The following is a 23,990-nucleotide window of genomic DNA, read 5'->3' as shown; positions in this document are numbered from 1 at the left end:
TTTCTTTCTTCATATCTCTGGTGAATTCCTCCTCATCCTTGAGGAAAAGTTACCCTGAATCCTTTCTTGATTCTACTCCCCAAGGAATTTAGTATCCCTCCTCTCTGCTAGGGTTGCATTTAGTACCATTTCAGTTATCAAAACATTGCAATTAATTCATGAAAAATACCTGTCTTCTTTAACAGTCCCCTAGTACCTTGAAGACAAGCAATTAGTTCTTATTTCTGAAATCAAAGTGCCTAGCACAGCTTTGGCTCAGAGTGTCCATTCAATAAACGTTTGTGTTATGAGTGATGATCCTGGCTCTGAGAGGAATTGATGGGACACGGGGACAATATGCATGTTTTGCATGGTGCATACACTCAGCAAATTTTCTCTTCCATCATGCTTTGCTAACATAATCTTGAGAAATAATGCATAATTTTTCTGTGAAGGCCAGTACAAATATATATTTAACTGTGGAGTTCCTTACATTAAAAATATTATTCCCAACACACAAAACTTCTCAAATTCTCTATTAGATGTGTACCTGATTCATTGAGTAGAAGAAATAATATATTTGAAGAATGAAATGCCTAAGAGAAAACCCACAATGTTTAAAAAAAGACAAAATCAGCAAAGTAGGACTCCAAAAAGGTAAATATTCTGGAGTCAGATTTGGAGCTAGAGAAGGTCTACTGCTAACTATGTACAGAACACTCAGGTCCCGTGTCTGATTATTGAGTACCATCTCTGTACAAACATATGTCTTAAAATCACAGCAATATAATTACTATTTGCCTCTTCTAGAAAAGAAGATGGTTATAAATAACTTAGAGAAATAGAGCATTCTCAACATTAGATGCTTACAGACCATTTCATTGAACTCTCACTTTATTAGTAAGGAAACCAAGATTAAAGACTGAAAAACTTGCCCACAGTCTGCCAGGAGACTGTTTAGAGCACGAGGGCTCCCCATCCACAGCCCAGAAACTGTTTTATGCTTCACTGTTTTTCAGTGAGTGTTCAAACTGTAGTCCTTGGACCACTTCCTTTGGAACCACAATGGTGTTGGTCAAAATGCAGATTTCTGACTTTACCCCACATAAATCAATAGGGACAGAGCCCAGAAACTTTTAAGGAAAATTTCAATGAAATTCTTTGGATGATTCATATAAAATAGTCAAAAATCAGATAAAAATGTTCCAACTATAGCTGCCTGGATTTCCTTTACCTCTTTTCTCTCATCAAAAGCATTTCAGCTGCTAGACACACTAATTTAAAACTTCTGAAACTTCTGCCACAGTTTCTGAATGAATGTAAATCAATAAATGTCAGACATGTTCCCACCGTTCTTCCCCCTTGGTCATTTGTCCTTTCTTCATTTTCCCTGCTGGGGGTACATGTAACAGTTTCTCTCCCCGGTGATTGGTCTTCAGACTGGATACCCACCTGATTCTCCTTCCTCTTGTGTACTGGGTTGGCCCCTGAGGGCACATCATGTCTATTGACAAAGCCTAGCAGGAGAAATCTTTACTACTGGAGGCTATGACAGACGGTGTGAATGGACTCACAGGGCCTAATTGGAAGCACCATTCACAGAAAGAGAAACGAGGACAATTTTAGGATGCTGATGGGGAGCCCTAGTGGGAGACAACACCATGTTACCTGGGGGAGAATTGCTAAGGATCAGTGGTCGGTTTGAGAATTTCTAAACTCTAGGGATTCAGGAATGGCTCTTGGTAGGAAGTAAGAAACAGGGGATTTATTTAAAAAATGTTTTCACCGGGAGCCATTTTGTTTGCAGGAATTTTAAAATACATTTTCAGAACTATTGCCAAAACCAAATGAAAATATTTTTTTCAGTAGAGCTGAACACATACATAACTACCTATAGGGGGCCATTTAATTTAGATTATATGTTAATTTCAGATTGTCCTAGGAGGATAGAGATTAGGGAATTTGCGTAACAGCAGTGGTAGCATAGCACACTCCGGAAGGCTCCTTTGGAAAGGCTTGAGGAGGGGCTGATGAGGGTTATGAGAGTGAGTTGAGATTCCTCTTCCCCTGAAAACCACTCTGTGGTGTTCCATTAAGTGCGCACAGAAATGGTTTCCTGTTGGTGACTATAGTCGTTTTCTGTTGATACAAAGAAAGGAGTGGAAAGGGTGTAGAGAAGAAACTCTGTAGGACAGACGGTGTCAGACTTGGAAAAGGAGTCAAGAATACCTATCCTCCATGCTACCTTTCTGCTTTTTTTTTGGTCTTTTTTCTTTTTATTGGTACCAGGGATCGAACTCAGGACTGCCTGCTTGCAAGGCAGGCACTTATGCCGCTGAGCTAAATCCCCAGACCTCCCTACATGCTATCTTTAAGAACCCCCTTCACTCTCAGGGTTCTGAAAACCAAATGCTATTTCTGCTGTTCCTTATATACAAAGAAAAAAGTCTTACAAAGGCAACTATAGCGTATCAGTTCCCCCTGTTGCAGGGATATTACCATTTAGGATACCCAGCTCTGAGGAGCCACAAAGTATAGGGTCTTTCTACTACAACCCTGGCTACCTCTGTATAACTCAGAGATGAAGAGAATAAAGTAATAAATCTGCAAGGTACCTTAGAGAGGCATTTGGTCTTGTAAACACACTTGGGAAGAATAATAAAATTTCTGTATCTCAGTAAATGTGGAATAGAGACACTGATTATTTTGAAGTATGCTCTTTTATGATGGAAGAAGTGTAAAATGTCAAAGCACTCAGCATTTAAAGGAGGAAAAATGTTAAACATCAGTCAGCAGAATCAAAATATAGGTCCTGTCTAGTGCATGACGGTGATAGTATTATTTGTGAACTCAGGAGCATAGCGGTCAGGGTGGCCTTAGCCACTTTGAGGGGAAATGGCTAAGTCTAGGTGCTCTGTGATCAGCTAATATTTGTGGATTGCTGATCATGTGATTAGTTACGATTCTCACAAGTGAAGCTATCGTTTAGACCCTTCATTGAGATCCAAATATTTGCAAATAATACTATAATTTCTTTAGAATTTCATATAACTGTACATTGAACATTTAAGTACATTTTAAAAAGAATTTTTCTAAGAAAAAGGGGCAGAAAAATATATAACTAGATGCAAATCCTCATTTAGACTATTAAAAAATACCTTACAAAGATCCTCCTAGCCAAGACTTTTATCAGAGGAAAACTGTTGGCATGAGTTTCTTTGCATGCAAATACTTACGGTGTTTCATTATTTGGTTTTCTTGCTGTGTTTTCACATTGTTTGGAAAAGTTTTCAAAAATAGAAAATGAAAAATTCTGTCTGAAAGAGAAGAAAAAAAAATCCATACAGTTGAGCTTTCATTCTTTAAATCTGATCATGTCTATATATGCTTTATTCATCCAGATTCTTCACCTATCACACGGGCAGTGCTGTGCTCTGCACCATTGTCCTATCTGAAATGCTTCCTGAGGGGCAGGGCAGCTTTGTGAATTCTCACCAGAGTGCCTCCAGCTCAGACAGAAGGCTTCAGAATGCTAAGTGTTCTGTGTGGGCTCTAGAGATGAAAAAAATTTAAATTTGTCATACTGAATCACGGATTTTTCAATGCCTATTAAAAGCTACCTTTATTGTGTATTAAAGTTTGCTCCTTTCCAACTCTCCCCTCCACGCTGGCCTTGATTAACAATCATATGGAGTTCATGGCTTTGAACTGAAATTGGAAATCTTTTGTAAGGATCTGCAGATACTGAATATCACATGATGATGTGAATTTTAGGTCTTTTTGCTTAAGTGCAGGAATATGTAAGGGGGCTCTCTGTTCTACCATTTTCATTTTGATGTTTGGCTTAGGAAAGGGGTGCGGGGCGGTTGCCAGGAAAATAAAAACAGGCTTGAACTTGCCTAAGGGAGTTTTTATCTATGGATGAAAAATCTAAGGCAGGTACAACAATGGGTGCGGGGTGTGTGGTGGGGAGAGGATGGCAGGCTGCGAGAGCCTCAGATTTTGCTAAGCAGGAAGGAGAAACAAACAGTTCAGTCTAGACATTCTCTGTGGTTCTCCTCTGGTATCAGCGAGACAATTCTGGTTGGAACAGCTTTGCACAAAATCAGAAGGGTGGGGAGCGCATCAGAACACTTTGACCTACTGGACTTCCAAAAATTAATAAATCTGGATCAAAACCTGGTGTGTGTACTGCTGGCTCTAGCTGATACAGGTTTATTGTGTGTAGATGAATTCACAGACAACAGGAAATATGGAAATGGTTAGCCTTCAAATGATAATATGGGCTGTTTTTACTCTGTCTTTTTGGAAATTTATCATAGATGCCAGGCATGTCTTAGGCTATCTGTCCAGGCAGCTGTGTGCATCACCCAGGTGAGAGGGGTGACAGACAATTTGTATAAACATTCCACAGCCCTGCTGGAGGCTCTTCATTCTCACCAGTATCTAAGGTCTTGAGCTTTAGGGACACAGAGGGAGCTAGTTAAAGCTTTAATCCCAATCGGGATAACTTCTGAGTAACTGCATTGCATCTTCTGGTTTCATCCTGATCCTGGCCCAGAACTCCGTAATTCTTTTTCTCCTAGCTGGAAGTAGTCTCTTCCATCTACTAGAATAAGACGTCTTGAATGATAATTTTCCATATCAGTAATTTCAGAATGGATGTGGCCTCTTTACAATTGTAGGATCGACTTTATCACGAGTCATAGTGTCTGTTACTTCCCGTACCAGCTTTGCTCACCTTCAGCCACCCTCCTCGATAATTTATAATGCAAATCAAGTGCTCTTGCTCTAAGCTGTTTGCTGTTGTTGGTCCTCACACCCAGGGCATCACATATGCTAGTGATCTTATTTTTAACTCTCCATGGCTCCTCATCCTCTAACACCTTGTCTCAGTTACTTTTCTCTTGTTGCTGGGACAAAACACCTGACATCCAAATCAAAGGAAGGAAAGGTTTATTTAGCTCACTGTTTGTGGAGTTTTAGTCCATAACCAGCTGGCTCCAAGGCAGGGTGACGTGGCACAGAGGCAACACTTCAAGGCAGTAGCCAGAACAAAAAGGGAGAAAACAAGCCTCTTCTCCTCCCTTATATTGTACACAGGCCAGCCCTGTTTACAAAGAACCCTGCTCCCTGCTGAGTCTCTCAGTTAAACTTCTAAACTGCTCAAGTTGACACAATGTACCAACCATAGCACACCCTGAGCTGGTAGAGCCCAACCTGGTCTACTTTTCCCTGCCTTCCCCTCCTAAGTCTTCTTGTTCCAGTGTTTCTGAAGGATGTTTGTGTAGTATCTCACACCTCAGTGCTTTCACAAGAGCCATTCTATCTTCTTTCCCTGCTTTCCTGCATGCCTGTTCTCCAACTTCTTTCTTAGGAAGCCTCCCAAAGTTCTGGACCATTCAGAAACTTTCCCCTACACTTGCAGGAGAGCAGTCTGTCCTGCTCTCAACTCTGTTACAGCAGCTGTGTTTAGCGTGGTGTCAGCTCTCCTGTGTTGCCTCAGCTCTGAGGGCTGGGAGGAGCTCTCCCGCATCTTGTCATCCGCAGACTGCACACAGTGTCTGGAACATGCTAAGTGCTCAAGAAACCTTTTTTAAAAACCCAGTTGTGGGTGCATGACTTAGAACTCAGTGTTGTCTTCTGAGCTACCCCAAATCTTCAGGTAGATCTGAATCTACCTATGCAAGGCACAAATAATACATGCTGGCTGGCTAGTTATAAATAGGTTGATTCCAAACAGAGACAGAAGCAGTCTAGAGTCACTTTCTCAGAGCCTTATCTAATTAACTGATTGAGAATATCTCTGTAGGCTGAGATAATAATTCTGCCGTGTTTTTCCTGCTGTGAGTTGGGCTTGGTAGGTCAGGAAAGTGAGAGTACAAGGCTGACAGGGAAAACACGCATGAATTAGAATGGAGTAAAATGGACAAGACAGGATGCATCACATGTTTTAAAAGTTATTGTGTTGAGGTGTCTCAGCGCAAAAAATGTGCAAAAGGTGTTTCTTACTATGCATCTCAGCCAAAAGAATCTAGAAAACATGCTCCGAAGAAGGAAGGCCATCCTGCCACCTGCCACCCATTCTGGAGTGAAGCGAATCAGCAAAATTCTTTCTGCTGGACACAAACCCCACAGGAGCTCGTGTGCGCTCCTGGCCAGACCTGAGGAATAGTGTTAGAGGGCTTTTCTGAAATGCACAGGCCTGGGCTCCATCCCCACTTACACAGAAGAAAAGCAAAAAGTTAATTGACTTAAGCTAAGCTTTATGGTTAGCTGGATTCTGATTTGAAATTGAAGAAACTCTTCTATTGGGAGAAAAATCATTTTTTAGTAAAACACCCTTCTATAATATTTTTGTCCATTTTTATTAAAGATCAAAACATCAGCTAAATTTTACCCTCCTGAGCCTAATTCTCTTAGTTCCTTAAATCACTGTTAAGGATTAGAACTGAATGATCTTTGAGATACCAGTTTTGTACTCCATTTTGCAATTGCTAAAATGGTTATAATTCCCTTAGCCAGAATGAGCTACACAGGTCACTTAGCTGCATGGTGAATCAGCCATTCGGCAGTAATTTTCTTAAGGAGACAGAGCACTGTTTTTTTGTTTCTTTGGGTCTGTCTGAAAGTGACCCTAGAGCTACAGAGTTGGCTGGGAAGGCCTGGAGCAGAAGGATGGAGAGCTGTCTAGGGGTGACCAGTGTTGAGGTCTGAAATTCTGCCACAGCTGGGCGGCTTTACCTTTTGCTTTTACTTACTGTTTTGTTGGCAAGTTCCTGAAAGCACAGCAGTGGCTGGGGTAAGTCAGTGTGGCATCCAGGAGACTGGTAAATTTTTCCCTTGATGGCAGTTTTTTAAGAGAATAGGACGATGTGGCAATTAGTGTCTGAATGGACTCCAGTCCATAGCTTGGCAGGGCCTGCAATTTGGTGGCAGAAATATCCCTGAACGATAAAGGGAGGGAAGGTTTTTTATTTATTAATTTTATACATTTTACACAGAGAATGGAACTGCCCCTCACCAATCCTGTCATGCTTAGTGTCTGAGAAATCTTGTCTCCTTTTTGCTTTTCTCCTAATTCTCCTTTTCGGTTAGTCTCATTAATATCTGAATTCAAAGCATGATTGTGTGGGGTTTTTTCCCTCACATGCACCCCATTGTTCTTTTTGAGGTTGAGTACAACTCCCAGTACCTGCCATACATTCATTAGCATTTCTGTCTTTCTCTTCTCTTGGCTCCTTTCTCCCGCTCTCCCTCTCTCTCTCTCCCTTTTTCTTCTTAGCAGAAGTGCAATAACTACTTACTTTATAAGACAGCAGGCACATGCAGTGACAGAAGCTTTTGTGCTGTACCCCAGGGGGAAATATTCAGGGCCTCAGATGCCTCAGTCTTGGATTGATCAAGCCCTGCAGGGGAGGCTTTCCTGAAGCACGGGCTGGTTACCCTGTTAAGAGCCGCTGTGTGGCATCAGCCATCATCTACCTGGGAAGCAGGATGCGTGGTCTCTAATGCAAGCTGGATTCCTCTGTTGAAGGCAGGCAAACTGTCCGCCATGCAAGCAGAGCTGTGTGGAAGCCTCAGCCTTTGTAAACAAGGTCCTGCATGCCTTGGTTTTATTAGCCTTGAGGTAATGTCCAAGAAAATTTCAAACACATTATCAGGAGGAGGTCACTGGGAATTAAAAACTTCTGCTTATTGTTTGGAGGCTGCTGCAGCTGCCCTGCAAAGTTTTCCAACATGCAAAGATAGCCTACTCCCAGCAATCTGCCCCAGTACAGAGTATGTGATATGGGGGAGGGGCCTAGTGCATGGAAGGGAGGTCACAGGGTGATGGGTAGATGAACTTGACAGCCTGGAATGAAGACTGAGCAGCCTCTTAGAGGGACCATAAGGGTGGCAGAATTTGCCCCACAGTGTCTGCTCCTCAGTGTGTTTGTGTGGAGTCAGGTAACCTGGACTCTCATCATGCAGTAGAGAGCACCTCTCTCGTACAGGTGAAGAATCAAGCACAGGACTCGTTGCAGACTTGGGATTTGTTTTTGTTTTTGAGTGGTACGTTTAGAATTAGGACTTTGGAAATGGCAAAGCCTCATTACAAAGACTGGTTTCAAGTCTGTCTGTGTATCTAATGACTCCTTGCCTTGTTTTTCCTTACCAGTATTCTGCTGCACACTGGCTTCTGTGATGGTTATACTGCCTAGCACCTGTGGTTGTGAAATGCTGTAGCAGAAAGGATGAAATCCTGGTTATTGATGTACTAGATTTGTGTATGTCTTTTAAACAGTTTTAGTTTCACCTCACACAGAATAATCAGGAAAAGTGCAAAAATTCAAAAGCAAAATAAAAAACTTATATCTGTTTAAAAAAAGAATGGCTCTCTCTGATAGTAAGTTTTCAATTTCAGGGATAGATCCATGAAGAAAGTATGTTGGGCTATGAAGAGTGTTTCTAGATACCTTTCCAATCCTGGGGGTCACATGGAACACCGGCTTAGGAGGGAAGAGACCTAGCCTGGCCAGCAGTAGCTACAGCTGCTTTGAAGCAGTCAACCAAGCATCTCTTCAGGACTGTCACACAGGGCACCTATGGCTACACTAACTCACTCAAGTTCTGATCCCGGACATTGTCACTGGATGAGTCTTGGTGGTGGACAAAGAGCCAGACGCAGCTCTCTGTCCTGTGGCTGCAGGGTGTGCTATTTGGAGAATACTCAGCGGATCTGCAAACATAGTCTGGTATACTTTTAATATGAGTCCTCCAGTAGGGATTCTTAGAGTTGGGTCGCCAGATCTGGGAGACCAAAGAAAAAGCAGGAGGCAGGAGGCCTGAGCTAGTAAGCAGCAGTTAGAAGGCTGAGTGGTGAGTAGATGGACAGTGGCAGAAGTCAAGAAGTAGGATCAGGAATTTTACTGCTGGGTGTTAGTAAGCAGAGTCAACCTCAATAGTGGCCAGGGCCAGGAAATAGATGAGGTCAGGAATGGAGGGTGGTGGGATTTAGGAGCCAAATCGGTGATGTCACACCTATGACATGTATGCCACAGTGGGCATGCAGAGCCCCCTCTCTTTGTATGTGACTCAAGTCACCCCAGCCAACCTTTGACAAATTGACAGCATGCACATAACAGCAAAGATCACAGCTGTGCAAACCACACCTACTTCCCTGTTCCTGCCACCGTCAACTTGCAAACTTTGACCTTTCAATAAAAAGTTGTTCGTGTCATTGAAAGCTCTGTGACTGTGTTTTTCTTTTAAGACAAAAGATGTTAATGGATGAGTTGTTTTTTTCTAAATTGAAACCTCAGAATCCAGGTTTAACCGTAGCGTTGGCACTTTGTGATAGAGAAGTGGGTTTTGGGTCGCAGTCTGGGCACTTGTGTCTCAAAGGCTCACCATTACTGAGCTAGCTCCTGCCTGATGTAGATGGGGAAGGGTGAGAAGCAGAGAAAGTGAATCAAGAGTTGACTGCAGGTAAGAATCGGGAAGTAGAGTCAGAAGTTGATGGTGGCAGGACAGGGAAGTAGGCAGGAACTTGGGGTTTGATAAGAGCAGGATCTAAGGTATAAAGAATAACCAGGACAGTTCATTTCCTCCTTCTCCTCAGAACCCTACAGCTTTCTCATCTCACTCAGAGGAAGAGGAGAGAGCCCTTAGAGAAGCCACAAAGCCCTCATGACCCTGAAGCTTGCCACTCTTGTCCTTGTGGTCCCTTTCTGTCCTCTGTGGAGACTGACTTGTTACAGGGATAAGCAAGTTAAAATGGGTGAGCAGAGGATGCCCTGATCCAGTATGCCCGTGTCCTTATAAAACACACACATTCTCTGACATGTGAGGATTGGGGTTAGACTGCTGCAGCCAGAGGGAGCTATCAGAAGCAAAGAAAGAGGCCTGGAGAAGACCTTCTTTTACATCCCTCAGAAGAAACCAAACCTACCAGCACCTTGATTTGGACTCCTGCTCTCTAGGACCTCAGGACAACACCTGTTGCTTGATTCTGTCAGACCTGCTACATTTGGTCTTTGCAACAGCAGCCTGTGGTGACAGAGGAGGCTGACGTGTGTAAACCGGGCATGCAGGACACGGCTGGGCACGCTAAGCAGGTGTGGCGGGGGGTCCGCAGGGTGGGGAGAGAGGCAGCACCATTGTACTCACAAGACACTGGGGCCGCTGGTCCCCCAGAAGGCTTCATTATGTATTTTCTCCAGGTGTACATTTTCTTTTAGCTCCCTGCAGGGAAGGATAGTGTCCTCAATGGGGTTTGCACCTTACGTGTAAACATTCGTAGCTGAGGATGCACATTTTGGACCTCCCTGTGTGCATAGTGCTGTGGGCCAGAAGGGGAAAAGGTTGGGGGAGCTGTAGAGAAAGTAGAAAAAAGGTAAGCTGGTGCTTGGTGAGACTGTCGGTTGTGTCTCTGTGCCTTCCCTCTTGGAAGAACCCTTGTTCTGCAGTTGAAAAAGCTCCACTGCCTCCTCCGCCTGCATTCAGGAGGGTTGCAGCTGGCAGCTGGGAGAGGAGGAAAGTGCTATCCCAAGTGGCCAAGGCTGAGGGTTCAGGGGCAGCCTGCTCTGTATCAGATTCCCCACTGCAGTGACCTTGGAGGTGTCAGTGCTTGTCAATAGCAGTACACAGTCCTGAAGTTTGTAGGCACTAAGTAAAGGAAAGTGAGCTCCATTGCTAGCTCTTCTTTTCATGCTGTAATTTTCCCTCTTTTCCCTGTGGGTGAGCATGGAAGCAGTCACAGCCTGAGTAGACACGGGGCCGAGCAGTGTACCTGCACTTACCGCCAGGTATCTGTGTTACAGACACAACAGTGTTGAGGGCGTGGAACCCCAGTGCTGCTTGGCAGGAGCTACCTGAGGCCTCTACATCTGTGTTTTAGGCTCAACACAGCCCAGCCTGGCCTCCTGCCTGGGCTGCGATGCTGTTGTTTGCAAGCCCAGGCCTTTCTCTGGGTGAACGAAGATGGAGGAGAGATGTCCCTGGCCTTGGCTGCAGCCTTCTTTGAGGAGAAGGGCTGTGACTCATCATTTTGGAAGAGCCTGGACAGTGGGCACAGCGTTCCTGCAGCGCACTGTGGGTGCAATGGTTTGTATCTCAGGAATGTGTGACTCTGCACCATCATCCTGGTGCCACATGGCCACGCAACTACACTGACAGACAGCAGGCAGCGGGGTGATGGCATCTGCCACACTGTCTCCTGGGAGTCTCCTCATCGCGGCTGCCATTTAAAGACACAGTTGAATGTGGCTCTCTGGGTGGCTGTTCCCCACAGGCCTCTGTGTAGCCCTTTCTTGGGGAGCCCCAGTCCTTCAGTCGGATGCACCAGCCGTCTCGCAGCCTCCTTTGGGTCCATCTCTACTCTCAAAGAGGTGGGGAGGTCAGAGTTGATTGCTGTTTAAGACCTGATCCAAAAGACATTTTCCTTCTTAAACCTCTGAGGCTCTCCTGCCTCACCCAGCTTGTTTTCATTATGGGCCGTTATAGTTTTAAGTCACTAAAACTGAGCCCTGCGAGCAAATAAGCCTCATTCACCAGGTCAAGTTCAGTGTTCAGATTCTAGGGAGAAGCATTTCGGGTCTTCTTATTAAAATGCGTGTCTTTTGGTACACTGGGAGGAGAGGAAGTCCGATTCATTTAGCACATTTTCCTGAGGGTCACTCCTGAGTGTTCTCCCAGGCCGTGTGGGATTGGGGTCACCTTTCCAGGGTGAGAAGCACAGGGAGGCAGGATGACTTTTGGAGGCACAGACCGCTGACTGGGTGCCCTGGGCCCCCCAGATGCTGGCCCTCTCTCCCCTGCCACCCTTAGGAAGGGGAGTTGGGGCATTTGTAGAGCTTCCCTGCCATTGTTCTGGAAAATGACAGCTTGTCTGTGAGGAAGGGGTCAGAGACTGGGCTGGTGATGTAGTAAGAACATTTTGTTTCCTGGCTCAGAAAACTGTTTCCTCCTCCTCATTTAAACTCTTAGTGAACATCTCTGTCCTCAGAAGAGATTGCAGACCCCTCCTTCCAGCCTCTCTGTCCCACAAGACATGCTTCTGCTACGTGGTCATCTTTATCTCCTTTACTGAAAACCTTCCATCCATAGGGGCTTCCTGTCAGCTCCTGAACTTACCAGCTTCTTCTCTTTCCCAACTCAGGACCTTTGCACATGCTGCTCCTGCTTTTGGTAGTGCAATCCCCCTCACTACTTCCATGGTGGGCTCCTTGTCACCCTTTAGGTTCAGCCTAAATATTACATCCTTCATGAACTCATCCTCGAGTCCCTTGGCCATCTCACTCACCCCTGATCTGATGCTCAGAGCTCAGCAATGGGCTGTTTCTTTCATGGTTTATCACTAATTTTTAATAATTTTACTTATCTATGTGTTAAGTACTTGATTTGATATCTACTTGATTTTTTTTGCTAGTCTCTGCTGCCAGAAAAGAAACATCATAAGGCAGGGACTGTGTACTCTGTCACTGCAGACTCAACACCTCCAGGGTGCCTAATATATGAGTGGTGCTTAATAAATGTTTATTGAATGAATACACAAATAAAATTGATTCCTATTCTTGGCACACTGATGTGTGTTCCTGGCTTCCTATTTCTTACTGTGAGCTACATGACCATGCAGAATCTTGGCTAATGGAACAGTGTCCATTTTGGCCTCCTTGTCATAGCTGAGACCTCCTGAGCACCCAGGTTCTTTTCTGTTCTGTCTCCCCTGTCCTTCTCTGGGTGAACTCTGGTTTTTCTCCCACTTCTGTTTGATTCTGCTCTAGCTTCTTTCCCTCCTGATCCCAAATGTTATCTTCAGTCCGCTTATTTTCCCCTTTGCGCAGGTGCTCTGGTCACAAAGGACTTGAACTACCCTCTCTGTTCAGAAGCCCCCAGCGCCGTGTCTCTACCCTGACCGCCCCTGCTGGCCTCCACTCTCCCTGCTAACGGGTGAACTTTCCTTTATGCTTCCGTCTCATACTTCCCATTCTAGAATTTTCAACTGCTTCTCACTTCCTGCGGAAGAGATGATCTTCTTTAACCTAGCACCGATAATTTTGCCTGCTTTGACTTGAATTCACATTCAGAACTTTCTAAAAAGGCAGGGCAGCGCATGCCTGGAATCTCAGCATTCAGGAGGCTGAGGCAGGAGGAGTGCTGCAAGTTCAAGGCCACCCGAACCTGGCAAGACCCTGTCTCAACACCCCCCCACCCAACCCAAACACACACACACACAAACACGCAGAAATAAAAGAGGGTTTTGGGTTCATGAATACATCCCATGATTCTTTCTCTGGCCATTCTTGTTGTCATCTGCCTGGAACACATTTTCCTTCATCTTTGCGTGTTCGAATCCGGCCCCCCTCAAAACCTGGCTCTCCTCTCCAGCTTCTTGTAAGTTCCCTTTCTCCTGCCTTTGGGATCCCAGAGGATTTTATTTCTCTTAGGGCAGGTTGTGTGCTTCACCTTCTATTTTAGTAACTACTTAGGGTACAGTTCGTGTACCACTTGGAGGCACTTCCTCTGAGGCTACAAATTCCTGCTAGGGAAGCCCAGGACATGCCTTCATTTCCCCCAAAATACAGTACAGCGTGTTTCTTCAAGCACAGCGCATCCTCGGCAAGTACTTGTTGAATGAATAATGGAATGACACTCATGAGAGTAATGGGCTGAGAGAGGCTATTAAAACCCCTAAGTTTGGCAGAAACAGAGCCAGGATTCAACTGTGTGGCCCCTTTATGAACTCAAGGTTCTTGTTAATGAATCCTTCGTTGTGTCAACGTTGAGTCAACAAGAAATGAGGGCCAATTTACAATATGGTAGCAAGAAAAATTTTTAAAAAGCTACCATTCCTTGAGTATTTCGTATATGCTAAACCCTGTGGCAAGTTAAAAATACAATCTTATTTACTCATTCATTTACAGTTATACATTATAAAGTTAATAAATGAGCACTTCTTATATGCTAAATCCTGAAGATGCAAAATAGACCTTGCCTTTTGTAAAATGTTTCCTCAAAGCAAGCCTCTTACGGCGTTATTTTATGAATGAGGCCACTGTAGCTTAGAAAGCTGAAGTGACTTGCTCTAGTCACACCAGATGAGAATCAGGGGCATTGGAGGGTACTATCTGGTATCTACCATAGGCTTCTTCTTTAACAGCCAAATGGTGTAGCATGTATCAGTAGAATAGGGTCTTTGGTTTAAGATCTATAGTTTAACATCATTAGTAGCTCATGTAGACTTGTGCTACTTAGCTTCAGATCTGTAGGGTCAACTGTCTTGTGATGATCCCTAGACCCGGAATCAGGTTGGGGCCTGGGCAGCAGTGTCTTAACAAACTGCAGGTTATTCCCATGTGTGTTCAAGTCTGCAGGGGATTAGTGTAAGTCATCATTTATACATTCACTTGCTTGGAAAGCTTTTTTGTTTTGTTTAATTTTGGCTTTGGATGAGCTTTTCCTGTGCTCTTAGGTTTCATTTTGCACAACTGTAGGGTGCCGGGCACCTCACTTGTGCTGGGCTGGGTAGGTCCCAGGTCCCCACAAACCTAAGAATGTGCTTCTCCTGAAGCAGAGCCCTGGAGAGAAGGAACCATCAGAACAATGAGAGGGTGCCCGTGGGCACCTCCTGGAGGTGAAGCTGCTCTGCTGGGGGTTCTGCTGGAGTGGGGCGCTGCGGTGGAAAGCAGAGCTTCCTGGCCTGGGGAACAGGACCTCCTTCCCTCCTGCAGGCTAGTGGGAGGGAGGGGTCTGTTAGAGTGGGCCCTTGGTGGCTGATTAGGTGGCTAAGTGGTGTCACCCAGTTTCTCTGCAGCGGGGCTTGGGGAAGAGTTTCTTTCTGAAATTTGCTGCCTCTGAGACATAATCAGCCTGAGTGAGGGGATGGCGAGGAGAGCTGGGAGCTGGAGGAGGCATAAAGTAAGGTGTTGAATATTTCAGCAAACCGTCAACTTCAACATATCGAGGCTGTATCTGTCTTTGAAATTCGGGTGCTCTGGGGTTTGCAGCCAGCCGGTTGCCTAGTAACATGCGTGAGACACTGAGGACTAGCCACTTGAAAGTTTATTTTTGCCCTGAGTTAGTTGCTGAAGATTGAATGTGATCTGCTAGCCAGAGTAAGGCTTCATTTTTATTCATGAGCCAGGGAAATAAGCACATACTTACAGCGAAATTAGCGTCGTCCCATTGAACGCGTGACTCTGTACTTCTTCAAATCCATTTCCATATAGTTTGCTGAAGGAGGGAGAAGAGAGACTTTAGGGATGGGAAGGAACCGAGAGAAACACAGCTCGGCAGCACACATTCATCCTCCGGTGACATTTATGACTGAGGTAATCACTGGCATCGTGATACCCAGCTCGGTTTCTCCAGCATTTTAGATGGTGCGGGCTGAAGCTATTCCTCCTGCTCTGGTTTACCTCCACCTCCTCCAGCACCCCCAGCATTTGGAGTGTCTATTATGTGCCTGATACTTGATCTCATTGTCACAGCCACTCTTGACACGAAAGTGGACCCCTCAGTGTGGCTGAGCACATGCGGCAGGTGGCAGTGGCGGAGCTGGGGCTCAAGGCCCCATGATCCGCTCACCCTTCCCTCCAGCTCTGCGGCCCTGCTGGGCTTGTGAGCTCTGGGGGCTGCCAAGGGCAGAATCGGGCCCCAGGGTGCTGTCACCTGCTCCTTTTCACGGGTAAGTACATGGTTTTTCTGATGCCGAAGTTGGCTTCACAGCCAAGAAGATGTAAATGCCTGAGAATGGCTCCTAAGGCCCATGAGTGGATAGGAACTCTGTTTAGTTGAGTGAAACCAGCATTCAAAACATGAAGAAGAGCAGAGCAGACTAGAACAAATGGGAAGTATCAGAGTAAACGGAAAGTAGTATTAACATTTATGAAAACTTGCCTTCCTGTTTTTAGATGGCATATATATAGATACACACGTGCACACATGTACTCACACACTTCTGCCCACACGCAGACATGAGAGGCTCCCGAGAACACAGACCTCGGAAGTGTTAGAGGTAGGAAGAGGCCTGCAGAGGGTCAGGCAGCACCCCTTTAATTTATAAAGAGGAAAAAGGCTTCGTGAGCGAAAGCGACTGGTGTAAAGCCCATGGTGGGAAAGAATGGGCCAGGACACACTGCATCCGGGGCTGCTTCCAGCACACCATTCTGCTATTTGTTTTTAACTCCTGGAGTCCCTGTCCTGGTGGACTCTCTGCCCTCCTCCTGTTCTCAGTGTGGCCGCCCTTGGCTGCCTTATTTGAAAGGCCAATTTCCCACCCCCACATTCCCGGTCTCCGTTCCCTGATTGGTTTTTCCTCTGTAGCTGTGTCGCCATCTGACCCACGGCATTTCATTGTTTGTTATCTGCTTCCCCAGAAGAGCACAAATTTCACTGGAACAAGATCGCACCTTGCTTAGTTCACTGCAGAAACCTCCTGTTCTAGGACAGTGGTGATGCCTGGGTTTATTATGCTAAACAAATGTTAAATGAATGGATGAGCAAATGGAGCCTGGCAAGAAGAATGTCTCGTTGTAAGTCACAGCCAAACAAATCCGAAGGGCGTCATCTCTCACGTACATACTTAAGTTCTTCGTGAGCCATGTCAGACCCAAGTGGAAAAGGGTGTGGTACGCCAGCTGATTGGACCTGACAAGACTCTGTCTTCCTCTGCAAGCACTGTTGGCAGCTGCTGACCAGCTGGTGAGTGAGGGATGGGCTTGGAAAATAGCTCAGACACAAGCCCTGCTCCACCTGCTCCTGCTCCAGGTGACTGGTGTCATGAGTTTTCTCTGGTCTTTGTCAAATAAAACAAACATGAATTTCACCTCATACTCTATGCGAATGTGCCTAGTGTGTATATGGGTAAAATAGTGTGTGTGTGTGTGTGTGTGTGTGTGTGTGTGTGTGTGTGCGCTCTTTCCATAAGCCCACAGCACACCTGGGACAGACCAGTTGATAACCCGAGGTGGCACTCAGGTTGAAATACATTTGAACCATGAAATTCAGAAAATGCAGGTTAGAAGACCAGTGTGTGCCCATCACTTGGGTGACATACACAGCCTTCTCTCCTTCTTAGCAGCTCAGTCCTGTGGAAACTTTAAAAACCCTCACACTTTAGAATGCTATTCTTTGTCAATCTCCTGTCCTTTGCGGGGCTGGAATTGGTTTACAGCAATCACTTTTAGATGAAAGAATCATAGGCGTGATTTATCTGAACTTTGAAATTGGAGGTTTTAGACTCTAGGCCAGTATGCACCAAATCATTCTCCTCCATCTGCTGAATCTAATCTGTTTGTCAGAAATGCAGAGTTGTGACCTGGTACACTCTAGACCTGCCCTGGAACCTGGTGGTGCTGTCCAAGAAGAGGCCCTTTCCTGACACGGTCTCCAGGGCAGTGACAGCCACACCAGCTTGGGAACACTTGGCCTATGGTAAACCCTAGCATGAGGCAGCTCTTGTTTCTGGAGTGCAGATCAGATACCTTTGGCTCAGAATTCAGTTCAGGGTCTAGGCCCCCTCCCCCCTTGCTTTCTCTACCTTAAAAGTGATGGGGCTGTGTTTCTTGTGGACAGAGGAGAAGCAGGCTTTCCTCTGTTTTTGGCAAAGCAGAGCTGCCTGCACTTGTTAGGGTGCCCATTCCCCTCCATACTGTGTTCTGCCCTGATCCTAGTTTCCATGCATGTTAGGATTTGATCTGTTTTTGTTGGGCTCATGATGCTGTTGCTTTAAAGCAGCCATATGGTTGAGTCCTCAGGTACTAGAGTCACCTGCCTGGGCTCGGCCCGCAGCTCTGCTACTCACAAAGTTGCTTCGTGCAGAGTATTGAACCTCTATGTGCCTCAATTTCTTAATCTGAAAATAGAGCTGATAACCACAGTGTCAACTTCCTGAAGCTGTTTTGAGGATTAGAGAGATAAACGCATGTCAGATACTGAGCGGCAGGTTTTGGAGCACAGTAATGCTTCACGTGTTGGTCCTATTATATTATTATTGCATTCTGCGGTGGCCTCCAGCTCTCTGATCTAAATAGAGGGAAAATGTCTCCCTCTCCCTGCTCCTGGCAGGATCCCCATGTGCTGGAGGCCACCTTTTTGACTGAACTACCTCTGTCCTCCACTGGGACTATGCTAGGGCCTCACCCCTCTGCGGCCTGTGCTAACACCACGGGTGTATTTACAGCAGATTTTACAGTGATTTTCATGTCACTTTTTTTTTTTTTCTGTAGCCTGGGTCCTGCTTGTCCCAATTTTCTAAAGACAGTGGATGCTGTTTCCTGTCCGGCTGCTCCTTCTTTCTGCTTTTACCAGTTGCCCATGAAGGGATGCGCTGCTTAGTTTTGATTAAGAGAGCAGCTTCCTTGCTCTGGAGAAATTACCAGTGCAGGTGGAGGCTTCATGCAGTCAGGCTGCATGCTGCTTTGAATGGCCTTTGAAAATGTCCGGAGAGTCACCTCCCTTTCCCCCTAAACCTGGTGGAGGTCGTTGCTGTGAGGATTCTGTCACGGTGCAGAAATGCGGGGTCCGCCTGGCTACTGTTTCACAGCGACAGCCCCTCGCCTGCAGGCGCTGTCCAGACTCTGTATTGAAACGTCAGTAATGGTGAATCAAGCAGAGACAATGGCAGCTACTTATTCAAAATAGGATTCGGGCCCTAGAAATTAACCACAGATGACACTAGTCTGGAGAGCTGCTTTGGAGCGAAGCACTTCTGGGCCTACATTAACAAATTAGACAGCCACAGTGTCTGCTTGGATCACATGGCCATCTAGGTTTTTTTTTTTTTTTTTTTTTTTTTTTTTTGATGATTTCATAGAAGAAAGATTAATTTACATTTGCAGATCTTCAAGGTCTGAGAAAGTGGCCCTATCAAGGAAGGGTGGCGCATTTTAGACAATGTACTCTTGAGTAATATAACTGTAAGCAAATTTTTATCAAATGGCCATTGTGGAGAGGAGGGCTGGTACATTCACCATGGCCTTTCCCATGTGGCCAGTTTCCCAAGCTTTTTCTTTCTTTCTTTTTAAATATCTGAATCATTCCTCATGCGTGAAGACAGCTCCTTAGTAGATGTATCACAGTGGCTGTGTGGGTAGCTGCTGCCCGTGTGCTGCCCTGTCCCCAGTGCTGAACGTACCTCAGGGTCTCTCATTTCCGCGGGTCTTATAGTTTCCATGGCAAGGGCTTCCTGTCCTGACGGGTGAGCCTGCTGCCCGCCAGCAGCTCAGAGGACTCCTGTTTCCCACTACCTCAGCCAAGTACATGTCAGCTTATACGACTTTACCATATGTAGTCATAAAGAAGGTGACAGCCTTCAAAAAGAATGATGACAGTAATGGATTCTAATATATCGAATAATGTTTCTGAGAAATTCACATTCCATAGTGATATTTCAAAAGAGAATGGGAGGCAGATAAAGCAAACCTCATTTTTACAGAACCATTGGCTAGTAAATGTGAAGGAAGGATAGAAGTAACTCAGAATGTCCTACCACGGCTCACTTAGAAATGGCAAAGCGAATGTTAGTTCTTCAGTAATGAGGTCTGGCAGTCAACACCGTATGCAAGAGACAGCGAGACATGAGGTACTTGCAGGAGGCAGAGAGAGAAACAGGGCATGGTCGTACCCCAGCAGGATTCTTGCGGGACATCTGACCTGAGTCTAGACACAGCTGTGCCATCATATGAATCCAGACCACTTCCCTGAGCGCCTCAGAGGATTCAGTGTCCACCAGAATAGTGGAAAGGGACGGCAAGGGGGTGGGGGCTTGCGGGGTGAGCTTCCGAGAATGAAGTCCCGAAACTGTAAAAATGTGGTGCAGAAACTTCGTTCAGCTACTATGTTTTAAAAAAAAAAATCCATGAAAGACACTTATTTAAACATAGACTTAAGGCCAAAAATCACTATATTCTTGCTGATTTTCTTGGGTGCAATGTCCCTATGAGTGGGGAGATACATGCTAAATGTCACACTATCTGTAAACTTCTCTTGGGTATTCTGGCAGAAGGGCAGTATGTGTACTCTCATATGTAGATGGACTAGTGTAGTCCACTGTTAGGAAGTCTCGGTGAATTTAGGTTAGGTGCATAGACATGTTTATTGCACTGTTTTTTCTAGTTGTCAGTGGAAAGGCACATGCGAAATCATTTGTCAGTTAAAAATTTTTAAATAAAAAGTATTTAAGGCTGGGAATGTGGTTAAGTGGTAGAGTATTTGCCTAGTAAGTGCAAAGACCTAGCTTTAATCCTCAGTCCTTCAAAAAATAAATTAAAAAATTAAAAGCAGACAATGAGATACAGAATTTTCAGAATGGCCTAACACAATGGACTTGCTCCAGGTTGCATGAATTTTAGCTTCTGTTGCATCTTTATCTTTCCATTCTGTTTGTCTGCCTTGCTTAGTGGTTTTTTCCTAAGTGTATCTAATCTCTCGTTCAGTATTCTTTGCAGAGTTGGCTTGGTGATCTGAAGTTCTTCAGCTGTTCATTGTCATGGAAGTATCATACTTCTCCATACATTCTGAAGGAAAGTTTTTCAGGGTACACCAGTCTAGGTTGGAAATCATTTTCCTTTAGGATCTGAAATACTTCACTCCATGCTCTTCTTGACTTCATTGTTTGTGTTGAGAAGTCTGCTGTGATTTGATAGGTTTTCCTTTACAGGTGATCTGTCTTTTATCTCTAATAGCTTTTAATATTATGTTCTTATGTGGGATTTCTGGAATGGTAATTATGATATGTCTGGTTGTAGTTTTATTTTGGTTATGGCTATTTGGGGTTCTATATGCTTCACTAATCCGAATGTCAGTTTCCATTCTCATGTGTGGGAAATTTTCAGTTACTACTTCTATAAATAGCCTCTTAATATCATTTGTGTCATCCCCTTCTTTTTCATTTATCCCTATCAATGTTATGTTGTTTTTGTTTGCATCATCTTGCAGCTGTTAAATTGTTATTTCTTGATTCCTTGTTATTTTTAAAAGATCTTTACTTTCCTCTTTACTAGCTGCAATCTTGTCTTTGAGGTCTGAAATTCTATCTTCACTTTCATTGAGGTGGTTTTGACAACTTTCAGTGGAATTTTTTATTTCTTGTATATCTCTTTGAATCTGCTTCATGTATTCTATTTGTTTCTTATATTGTTCATCCAGGGATTCTTTCTGTTTTGTTACTCTAATTTTTTAACTTTGTATTCTTTAGATGTGTTCAGCATCTCTTTCATTACTTTTATAATTTCTTCTTTTACCTGGGAGATTATTTCTAGTTTGAATTCCTTTAAAGCTTCCTGGTGTTGCTTCTTTATTTCAGTTTCTATTACTTCAGATATTTCAGGTGTATGGCATATATTTTCTTCTATGTATATAGCTCCTAGGATTTCATGGGATGGGCTGGAGGTTTGAGATTGCATTTTGAACTTTCCTTTTGACATTTTCCTATATATCTATGTTTTAAGTGTTGTTCCAAGGCTTCCCCTGGGCATGTTGGAAACTGTCTCCTATGCCCTCGGCTCCTGGGACTGAATGGAGGTTGCTGAGCGTGGTCCAGTCAGGCCCTCAGGCCCTCCCGTGCCACCTCCAGTGTTCCAGAAAGCTGGGCGGGCACGTAACCACTGTGGATGATGGTCCAAAGCTCTCCCGGGCAAGGACCAACGTGCTGGAACTCACTTCATGTGTTCTCAACTCCCCTGATTGAAGAAGGTTGCTGGGTATAATCTAGTCGGGCCACAAAACCCCCTAAATCTAGTCTAGTGTGGCTGGAAGCTGGGCAGGTCCTTAACCACTGGGAGCGATGAGTTTAAGCTCTCCTGGGGCTCAGGATGGTGAGCAGGAGCTCATCTCCTCCAGGAGCATAGTTCCCTCTGAATTTTAGCTTTTAATTGTGGTTCACTGTGATAATTGCATAAGTGTATAGTGGACACTATGTGATTAAATTGGAATATAGAGGCACATATAATCCTGGTGAATGAACAAACACAGAGACATATCAAGGGGGCCTGATTTGACCAAGGCTGCTCAGCTGGTGAGAAGAATCAGGGCTGAATCAGAGGCTTCTGTCTCCACGCCCAGCTGTCTCTCGGTACTGCCAGTAGCCATGTCAGGGTTTGCTGGACACCGTTTCTCCAAAGGGTCTTAGAAAAGTAATTGTCATGGCAATTCTGTCTTTGTGGAGTGCAGAGAGGAGTCAAGGTTGTCCTTTGTAGACTGGTCTGGCCAGTCATGCATTTCAAGGGTGTGGCAGTAAGCGCTCACTTAGGAAGTGCATTTTAAGGTGGCCTCTTAAGGAGATTTAATGAAAAGCTAAAGTGGCTATAAAGGGTCCTAAGAGCATAATGCATAGTTTTGGCAGTAGCCCCACTGAGCTTCTCCTGCATCAAGTGAAGTGTTTTGTTTTCACTAAATGAACTCACAGTTTGTAAAGGTTTTGGTAGAGGGAGGGCAGGACAGGCTCTGTTAAAAGTGAAATTTCGAACACTGCTAATAAAGAAAAAAGAGGGCTTGTTTTTGCTAGTTCCTCTCTATGGCACTGCTCTTTATTCAGTGGGGTGCTCCCCACGACCCTTCACTCACAGAAGGGCACATTTAGCCAAGAACTGCACCAGGCAAATGAGGGAGGGGCCTGGAGTGAGGAGGGGCAGCAGCCAGGTGGCCCACAGGCTCCCCGGGAGGGGAGGATGGGGTCCTGACACCCTGAGGTCGGGACATGCATGATTCCCCTTCAGATCATCTCTAGCAGGAGGTGCCAACCCTGGGGCTGTTATGTATATACTGGAAATGTGATGTGTGAGAAAACTTCTTTGATTTCTCCTGGAGACTGATGGTGGTCCTGTCTTGTGAGCTCATAGCCCTCAAGTCTCCACCTTTCATTCCATTCCCCTCTCAGTACATTTATCTGGGAAGAACACCTGTGGGGTCCTGCTTATTTTAGATTTAGGTCAGAATTGACGGAAGTCTTGCATATTTTGTTCTTTGAATAAGGGCTACCCTAGTGGGTAGTGTCTTCTTATTGCTTGAGTTTCCTCCAAGCCTTGTCCCATCTAGCTTGTCATCAAGGCCCTCCACCTTAGGCAGGAAGTTTACTCCCAGAAGGCTCTCACCCTGCCTCCCTCCTGCAGCTGCGTGAGTGCTTACACTGTTTCCCGCCCGGACCTCTTGCTTCCCTTTTCTGGTTTGTGGCACCACCTAATGATTAAGAACGTGTCACTGGGGCCAGATGACCTGCTTCCAAATCTTGGCCATGGGTAAATGCTTATCCTCTTGTTGCTTTGGTTTCCTTATTTAAATTAAGGCTAGAGCCCTCACCACATAAGGTTGTTGTGAGACTTCAGTGAGCTCTTTGAACAATGCTGGCCTTATGTAAATACTAGCGGCTCTCATCAAATTTAGTGCTACTGACTTAGTGAGGTCCAGATCAAGCCTCAGCTCTGCAATGCAGCCACTTCTGACTTCTCCTGCCCAGGCAGATGCTCTGAGATCTTATTTCTATGTAGTGCACACTCTACAACTGTCTACTGGTTTGTATCTCTCACTATTTCATGTCTACTGTGCCCATTGAGAGTATGAGCTCCTGGAGGAAAAGAAGGTTAGTGTTCATCTGTTATGATTTCAGTAAACACCTAGCAATACTGAGGTTCAGGTCATGTGGTAGCCCCTCTCTCAGAGTCAGTGCTGTGAATACCCCTAGAGGACATAGGGACACTGTATGAATCTCATATGCAATAATCAGCCGGAAATACTTTATAAGCATCTGGCAGAACATGGTGTTTGGAGAAAGAGAAAGGAACAGACTGCAGCAAAGAATTTGAGGGATCTACAGAGTCTCCTTCCTAGGGTTTAAGAGTTGCTAGTAGAGGACTGGAGTTATTTTGAAATAATTTTTTTGTTGCGGCTGAATATTCTTTTAATTGCACAAGAGTCTGGGCTATGTTGGTCACAGCTTTGTAACATGAAAATTACACATGTAAAACTATATTGATGCAAAAAATAGTGTACACATGCAGTGACCCATTGATACCCAAGTTTTAGGAAGCACT

General features: G+C 44.9%; 1 protein-coding gene across 2 annotated transcripts in view; it reads right to left on the bottom strand.

Annotated features, from left to right (window-relative positions):
- Lhcgr (luteinizing hormone/choriogonadotropin receptor) overlaps positions 1-23,990 on the bottom strand; it is a 72,966-nt gene that overhangs the window by 11,893 nt on the left and 37,083 nt on the right. For both annotated transcript variants that reach the window (XM_003472940.5, XM_063228905.1), the window contains exons 7-10: positions 15,127-15,195; positions 10,132-10,206; positions 6,741-6,926; positions 3,216-3,296 (exon numbers count right to left, since the gene is read on the bottom strand). In XM_003472940.5, coding sequence (XP_003472988.2) covers positions 3,216-3,296; positions 6,741-6,926; positions 10,132-10,206; positions 15,127-15,195 — 411 coding nt within the window. The remainder of the gene's footprint in view (positions 1-3,215; positions 3,297-6,740; positions 6,927-10,131; positions 10,207-15,126; positions 15,196-23,990) is intronic.

The sequence above is a fragment of the Cavia porcellus genome, unplaced genomic scaffold (assembly GCF_034190915.1).
Source record: "Cavia porcellus strain 051 isolate PalLab524CR breed Dunkin Hartley unplaced genomic scaffold, mCavPor4.1 scaffold_1, whole genome shotgun sequence".
NCBI lineage: Eukaryota > Metazoa > Chordata > Mammalia > Rodentia > Caviidae > Cavia > Cavia porcellus.
This window is presented reverse-complemented; position numbering and strand designations above follow the sequence as displayed.